The 8,323-nt window shown below is 35.4% G+C and overlaps 1 protein-coding gene across 1 annotated transcript in view; it reads right to left on the bottom strand.

Moving 5' to 3' along the window:
- Window positions 1-698: 698 nt before the first annotated feature.
- The window catches only part of cul2 (cullin 2), a 35,154-nt gene continuing 27,529 nt past the window's right edge, over window positions 699-8,323 (bottom strand). The window contains exons 18-21 of the mRNA XM_056450713.1: window positions 7,429-7,631; window positions 5,163-5,264; window positions 4,973-5,089; window positions 699-2,015 (exon numbers count right to left, since the gene is read on the bottom strand). Of these exons, the coding sequence (XP_056306688.1) occupies window positions 1,884-2,015; window positions 4,973-5,089; window positions 5,163-5,264; window positions 7,429-7,631 (554 nt within the window). The 3' untranslated portion in view covers window positions 699-1,883. The remainder of the gene's footprint in view (window positions 2,016-4,972; window positions 5,090-5,162; window positions 5,265-7,428; window positions 7,632-8,323) is intronic.

The following is an 8,323-nucleotide window of genomic DNA, read 5'->3' as shown; positions in this document are numbered from 1 at the left end:
AGCTGGTACAGATTTTTAAAAATATACACTACCTGACAAAAGTCTCGTCATTGATCTCAGTTGTAAGAGCAACACATAATAACTTGACTTCCAGTTGACCACTTGGAAAATTGGCAGAAGGTGGATTGTTCAGATGAATCATCTACTGAACTGCATCCCAATCATCACAAATACTGCAGAAGACCTACTGGAACCCACATGAACTCAAGATTCTCATAGAAATCAGTCAAGTTTGGTGAAGGAAAAATCATGGTTTGGGGTTACATTCAGTATGGGGGCGTGCGAGAGATCTGCAGAGTGGATGGCAACATCAACAGCCTGAGGTATCAAGACATTTGTGCTGCCCATTACATTACAAACCACAGCAGAGGGCAAATTCTCCAGCAGGATAGCGCTCCTCTTATACCTCAGCCTCCACATCAAAGCTCCTGAAAGCAAAGAAGGTGCTCCAGGATTGGCCAGCCCAGTCACCAGATATAAACATAATTAAGCATGTCAGGGGTAAGATGAAGGAGGAGGGATTGAAGATGAATCCAAAGAACATCACACAGTTTTCTGACATATACACCACAAAAACAGCCTCCGCTTATCCCAGATTTCCACTTAAAATAATTATAAATATGATGTTTAGGACATGAATTCAGAAAATTGCTTTAAAATAACAGACTACTCGTGATGAAGTCATCCTTCTTAAAACATTTACGAAAAAGTATGTTTTTTATTTGTTTATTTGACAAGCAGCAGAATCATGTTTGTCACCTCATATTTGTTTTTTGCGTTTTTTCCCCCGTTTAATATCTTGAAAGTAAATGCAATTATCAGTACACCGGTTTTATTACAATATAAGTATGGGGGTGTGCGAGAGATCTGCAAAGTGGATGACAACATCAACAGCCTGACGTATCAAGACATTTGTGCCGCCCATTACATTACAAACCACAGCAGAGGGCAATTCTCCAGCAGGATAGCGCTCCTTCTCATACTTCAGCCTCCACATCAAAGTTCCTGAAAGCAGAGAAGGTGCTCCAGGATTGGCCAGCCCAGTCACCAGATATAAACATTATTGAGCATGTCAGGGGTAAGATGAAGGAGGAGGGATTGAAGATGAATCCAAAGAATATCACACAATTTTCTGACATATACACCATAAAAACAGCCTCCGCTTATCCCAGATTTAAACCTAAAATAATTATAAATATGATGTTTAAGACATGAATTCAGAAAAATGCTTTAAAATAACAGACTACTCGTGATGAAGTCATCCTTCTTAAAACATTTACGAAAAAGTATGTTTTTTATTTGTTTATTTGACAAGCAGCAGAATCATGTTTGTCACCTCATATTTGTTTTTTGTGTTTTTTCCCCCGTTTAATATCTTGAAAGTAAATGCAAGTATCAGTATACCGGTTTTATTACAATATTTCTGTTTTTTTTTACTTTGATACATTAAAAAAAAGAATACACACAACAACTGCAATGTGAGAAAAGAAAGCGTGGTTGGATTTATCCGGCCGTTTCTCCGAAAATTCACTTGGTTCGCTTCTATGTGATGCATTTCATTCGCTCGCTTTTCTCTTGTACGGTTACGTCTAAAAATGTATAATCCTTTAACGTTCGACACCTATAGGCATTTCTCTTTTTGTCAAGACGCGCTCGGCGTGGCACTGGTGATGTAAACAGCTTAAAAATCAGAAGAGGGAAGGATTGGGTTTGCGTTTGATGACTGTCCAGCTACTCGGAGGCCCTTTTTTTTTTAACAAAGATGGAGGCACAGAGTCCCGATTCAATCCGATGGTTGAGTGCCGGAGCCGAAAATAAAACACATGTTTACCGTTCTCGCTTTACGGCGCTTTTCTTTTGTGGTTTATTAAATTAATATGGTTTTATGCCACATAGCTGTATTCATCCGCAGAGCTCTGGCTTCGCTCGATGTACTGCTTGTCGATAAGAACTTCAATGCACTTCTTGATCATGCTGATACTCGGGTTGAATCTCGCTTTGGATTGGTTGATTACCTGAAAGCATATAAAGCACAACAAGAAATTAATTGACGCCTGTATTTGGGATAATGCACTGAAGGGGGACCCATTATGCAAAAATTACTTTTATAAGAAGTTTAAACACAGTTGTGTGACTATAAGCAGCTTCTAATGGTCAAAATGTAGTAATTTAAATTGTTATAATCACACTTGATGTAAACAGTCTGCAGAAACACTTTGATTGGCATTCTCCCTTTGTACGTGTCATCAGAGAGGGAAAGCACAGCCCACTAGTGACCCTTTAACCCTTATTAGCATAGGACGTTAGACTTGTTTTTGAATCTGCCACTATGCTGAAGCACAGGCATTTGTAGCTCCGCCCTCTTTTGAAAAGAGCGCAGTCTCATTTGAATTTAAAGTAACAGTCACCAAAAATGGCACGATTAAAGCCTAAAAGGGATCGTTTCGAAAGCCCCGTCTACACTAACAGGTTTTAGTTATAAAACGGCATTATAGAATGAAAACGATCCACGTCCACTGGTGTTTCTGAACAGATCTCAGTCCACACTATACTGCTGAAAACACACATCACGTGTCCACACACACTCTGGCATGTGCTGCAGCATATGCGGAGGTCTGAGCTCCAGGCAGTCAGCGGTGCTTTGAGCACAGCTCCCCAGGTGAGAGCAGCGCACGTCGGACAGTTCATCAAGGATCTAGCGTTGGATCTCATCTCTATAGTTGTTGAACGTGATATTTAATTCATCTTGTCTATATCTAATAACTCTTCTGTCTTTCGAATCTATTACTTATCCTGCAGGTAATGTGTTTTGGCTGAGCGCAAAGATAAGTTCATATAATAATTAATGAAACCACGTACACTGATTCTGCACTGATTCTGACTGATTGCTTGCCATTATTGAATAAACTTATTGTACGTTACACTTTTATAATGGCCATTACTGATTATTAAAACAGATTTTCAGTAAAACAGACAGGGTGTGTTTCATATTTTCAATTTTTTTAGGGGTTTTCACCTTTTTATTGTATGGGACAGTAGAGTATTAACAGGAAAGCATAGAGAGCAGAGAGGGGAAGGATCAGCATAGGACGGCGAGGCGGGAAATCGAACTCAGGTCGCCGTGAGCACCGGAGTGCATGTGTCGACGCATTAACCACTACACCACTGGCGCCGAATATGTTTCGTATTTTTCAATGAAAATGAAAGAGGCGGTAATGTTATAGGCTCAACTTAATTCTGAGAATGAAAATTAAACAACCTTTCTAGCCAGCGTGCTGTGTTTGATTGTGAGCGTGCGATCATTCAGGCAGCGATCATCGTCATTTGTGTTAATGGCGGAAACGGGAAGAGCCGGCGTGATGTGCCTGGGAGAAGTCTATGGATTCCCTAGCGAGACATTCGTTTTCAAAATGAGTTGGAAAGTGCATAGTCCAAGCTTTATGCAGGTATGTCTCTCATGTATATCTCTCATGTATTTGTGGGGATTCCGCTGTTTTTTTGACAGCTTAAATGGGAGCGCACGTCTCATGTGGACGATTGTCATAATCTTTTATGACTTTTAAAAACAGTCAAATCTATTTTATCCAGAAACTTATTTTAAAAATAACCCATGCTTTTATTACCACTAGATTGGACTACTGTAACTCATTTTACTTTGGGATTAGTCAGAAAACCTTATCCCGGTTACAATTAGTTCAAAATGCTGCTGCAAGGCGTTTAAAAGGTACCAAGCAACATAGGCACATTCCCCAGTTTTACGCTCTCTGCACTGGCTGCCTGTGCACTATCCAGTCACTTTTAAAATGCTTCTCTTGGTTTTTAAATCTCTAAATGGCCTGGCACCTTCTTATCTGTCAGACATTTTAATTGAGCATCAGCCTGGTCGGTCTCTTCGGTCATCTAACCAGAGACTGTTATGCATCCCTAAGTGGAGGCTGAAATGCAGAGGCGACTGTGCTTTCGCAGTAGCTGGTCCTAGGTTGTGAATTGCTCTGCCCCTCTGTATCAGATCTGTTTCATCCCTGTCTGTTTTTAAATATAGGTTGAAAACTTACCTGTTTGTTTTGGCATTTTATCAGTGAAAATGGTCTGTTTTAGCAATAATTTGATCATTTTATATATACATTTGTTTTTATCTGTTTTGATTTGTACTGTGCAGCACATTGGTCAACCTCTGGTAAATAAAATTGACATTGACATTGACATAAAAAAGCCCCATGGGCGTGCTCGCATTAAAAACAATGAGCTCAGACTGAGAAACTAGACATAGTGTTGGTTTCATACTGATTACTTTATCAAACAATATTTGAGAATTGAGAATATTTCCCAATAAACAGAGTAGTATTCCTTTAAACCCGAGCACACATAGACGTTCCAGTTGTCCCGCTCATGGTGTTCCAGTTATTGTTCACACTCGCTGCATTTAAAAGCAGACACTTCAAGCTTTCTAAAGGAGAAGGTGCCTCAAATCCCGTATACGCATTTGCCGACCCCAGAGGTTTCAAATTGTTTTAAAAAATGTACAATTATTCTAGCTGAAATAAAACAAATGAGACTTTTTCCTTGCTCTGTTAAATGTCATTTGGGTAATATTTGAGAAAGAAAAATTTCAGAATATGGCTAATCATTATGGCTTCAACTGTACTTTCTATGTGAATGTATGAGTTTTTACTGCAAATGTCACATCCATAACACTGGAATTGCTCTACTGTATATGTGTGTGTTGTAAAAATGGTCTACATCAGAGTTGTGTTGTGTAACAGTGGTGTATTGGCGGCTCGTCTGCTCCTCAGACGTGTTCAAACAGCCGTCAATGACAAACTCTCCATTCCTTACATTTCACAGCGATCGTATCTGATCTGTACCGTCAGGAATTTACGCATCTGATGCGCCTCTGCATCAGGAACACACTACTCTAACACTACTACTGAGGATTATACATTGAAATGTTGGATATTATTCCCACACTCACCTCCTGTATGAGGGCGTTGTGTCTCAAGACTTTCCTGGCTTTCATGATCCTCACTATAGCAGCCTGTAAATACATTTTCCGGTCTTCATCCACGGCGCTCCTCGTCTGTTCCAGTTCCTGCCAAACCACGACAGCAGGTTTAATATGAGCCGATTTATAACATGACGAGGTTTAATCTGAGATTCATTACCTGCGGTGTGTCTTTCTGCATCGATGTTGTGATCTTGAACTTTGTTCTTTTACTGGTGAAACTCATAATTAGGGAAAAAGTGGATTCAGGCTCGATTTCCTCCTGGAGGCAAACAGAAAGCAGGAGTTTAGTTTGGTAAATCAATTAAAGCGCCATTAAGGTGTTTATTTAAACACAAAACATTTTGGGTGTAAGAAAAGTGCATTACAAATAAAATGCATTATTATTATTATTATTATTATTATTATTATTATTATTATTATTATTATTATTATTATTATTATCATTATTATTATTATTATTATTATTATTATTATTATTATTATTACTCCTACTGCAAGACACTGCAAAAGAATAAGGTAAATATATAATAAAATCACAATAATAGTCGATTGATTACCTAGTTGATAGATGACATTAAGTAGTACACATTTTTTGAATATAATTAATTAATTTTGTATCAGTTATCTATAATGTTTGAATATGTAAATGAGGCATTTTTTCACTAAATATGTGCTGTTTTGCATACAGTTCTAGCGCTAAGAGCCAAGCCTTGTTTAAAGCCGAAATTCTAGTTCTGTGTGTGTGTGACAAAGAAAACTAATGGTTGATTATTACATTAAGAATTGCAAACATAGTTTATATTAAATGTTTTCTAAAGTGTTGCTTAAATATAAAAATAAGGCAATTTTGCATACATTCTAGCACTAAAAGTCTTATTTTGAAGTTGTCATTTTACTGTTTTTCTTTAACCAACTAATAAAAACCAATACAAACTAGTATAAAACGAATCGTTGATTGATTAATTAGTGATCACATTAAAAATGGCAAACTTGTTTTGTATAAATTATCAAAAATGTTGTTAAAATATGTAAAAGAGGCATTATTTGACATTTTCTTATATTAAATGTTTTCTAAAACGTTTAAATATGAAAATAAGGCAATCTTGCATACATTCAAGCACTAAATATATTCACTACTTTGCATATATTTCTAGCACTAAAAGTCTTATTTTGAAGTTGTCATTTTACTGTTTTTTTAACAAACTAATAAAGACTAATACAAACTAGTAAAAAACTAATCGTTGATTGATTAATTAGTGATCACATTAAAAATGCCAAACTTGTTTTGCATAACTTATCTAAAATGTTGTTAAAATAAGTAAATGAGGCATTATTTGATAATTTTTTTAAATAAATGTTTCCTAAAACGTTGTTTAAATATAAAAATGAGGCACTTTTGCAAAAACATTCTAGCACTAAATATATGCATTACGTTGCATACATTTCTAGCACTAAAAGTCTCATTTTGAAGTTGTCATTTAACGTTTTTCTTTAACAAACTAATATAAACTAATACAAACTAGCAAAAAAATGAATCATTGATTGATTAATTAGTGATCACATTAAAAATGACAAACTTGTTTTGTATAAATTATCTAATACGTTGTTGAAATATGTAAATGAGGCATTATTTGACATTTTTATATTAAATGTTTTCTAAAACGTTGTTTAAATATGAAAATAAGGCACTTTTGCATACATTCAAGCACTAAATATATTCACTACTTTGCATATATTTCTATCACTAAAAGTCTCATTTTGAAGTCAAAGTTGTCATTTAACTGTTTTTCTTTAACAAAAATTAGACTGCATGTCAGTAGGGTAAAAAAACTAATAGTTGATTGATTAATTAGTGATCACATTAAAAATGGGAAACTTATTTTGTATAAATGATCTAATATGTTGTTAAAATAAGTAAATGAGGCATTTTTTGACTAAATATGTGCTACTTTACTTTAAACACCCAATGATCCCAGGATACATCACTGATGATGTGTCCCAAATGCATCCATGAGATGTTTCTTGCATATATATATATATATATATATATATATATATATATATATATATATATATATATATATATATATATATATATATTAGTCAAAAAGCCAAAACTGGAACTAATCTAACAAAGAAATTAAGATCACAGTCCAAAAATTTCACCACCCAAACTAATATGTTGGAGGAAAAATATTAGATAAAAAAAACAAACAAGAGAAACTTTGTAGTTTGTAATTGTGATTTTTGCTATACCTAACTTAAATGCATTTTATTTCTATTCCTAAAGACGTTCAGCGACCAAACTCTTATTTTCATGGATATAACAGTTTAATAAAATAGTTTTGTTTAAATGCAACAAAAATGAGCGGCTATTTTCACTGATAAAAGGATGAAAAATGTGAATTCTATATGCTACATACTTTCTGCAAGTCGTGGCTGATCATCTTGACGTCGAGCAGAGATTTGATGGTCTTCTGGAGCTCTTTCTCGTTCATCTGTGTGCTGTCCTGCAGTTCTTTATAGCTCACAGTCTCGCTGTTGTTGAACGCCAGCAGAACCGCCATCTGATAGGTGGTCACCACTGCCACATACGGCTTAGACAGGTAATTCATCTTTACCTCACCTGAGACAAACAATCCAGCAGTGTATTCGTGAGAAAAAATAAAGCGTAAAGTCATCATGACATTCGTCCTCCTGTGAATTATTCTTTTCTTTATTAAATATTTCCCAAATGATGTTGAACAGATTCAGGAATTCTTCGCAGTATTTCCCCTAATATTTTTTCTTCTGAAGAAAGTCTGACTTCTTTTATTTCGGCTAGAATAAAACCAGTTTTTAATTTTTAAAAGCCATTTTAAGGTCAATATTATTAGCCCCCTTAAGCAATATTTGTTTTGGATTGTCTCCAGAACAAACCACTGTTATACAATGACTTGCCCATTTACCCTAACTTTAACCCAATTAACCTAGTTAAGCCTTTAAATGTCACTTTAAGCTGAATACTAGTAACAAAATTTGGGGAAAAAATAAACAGGGGGGCTCATAATTCATTAATGGATCAAAGTTATGGGCGGAGCTTGATTGTGTCCATGTGGAATTGATTGGATAGTTGTGGTTTGCTATTAGTGGATAGCGCCAAGTTGATCCCACCCTCGCATCAGTAAACACCAATCAGAGCAGAGATATTGTTGAGGAAGAACAGAAGTTATTTTTGAGACAAGATTATAATATTTGAGAAAAATCATGAATTGAAATATATCAATAAATATAAAGACAATAAATCTTTTATATATGGAAATATTAGACAAAAAAAAA

The sequence above is a fragment of the Danio aesculapii genome, chromosome 24 (assembly GCF_903798145.1).
Source record: "Danio aesculapii chromosome 24, fDanAes4.1, whole genome shotgun sequence".
Classification (NCBI taxonomy): Eukaryota; Metazoa; Chordata; class Actinopteri; order Cypriniformes; family Danionidae; genus Danio; species Danio aesculapii.
The sequence above is the reverse complement of the archived record's forward strand: the minus strand, read 5'-3'. Positions and strand labels throughout refer to the sequence as shown.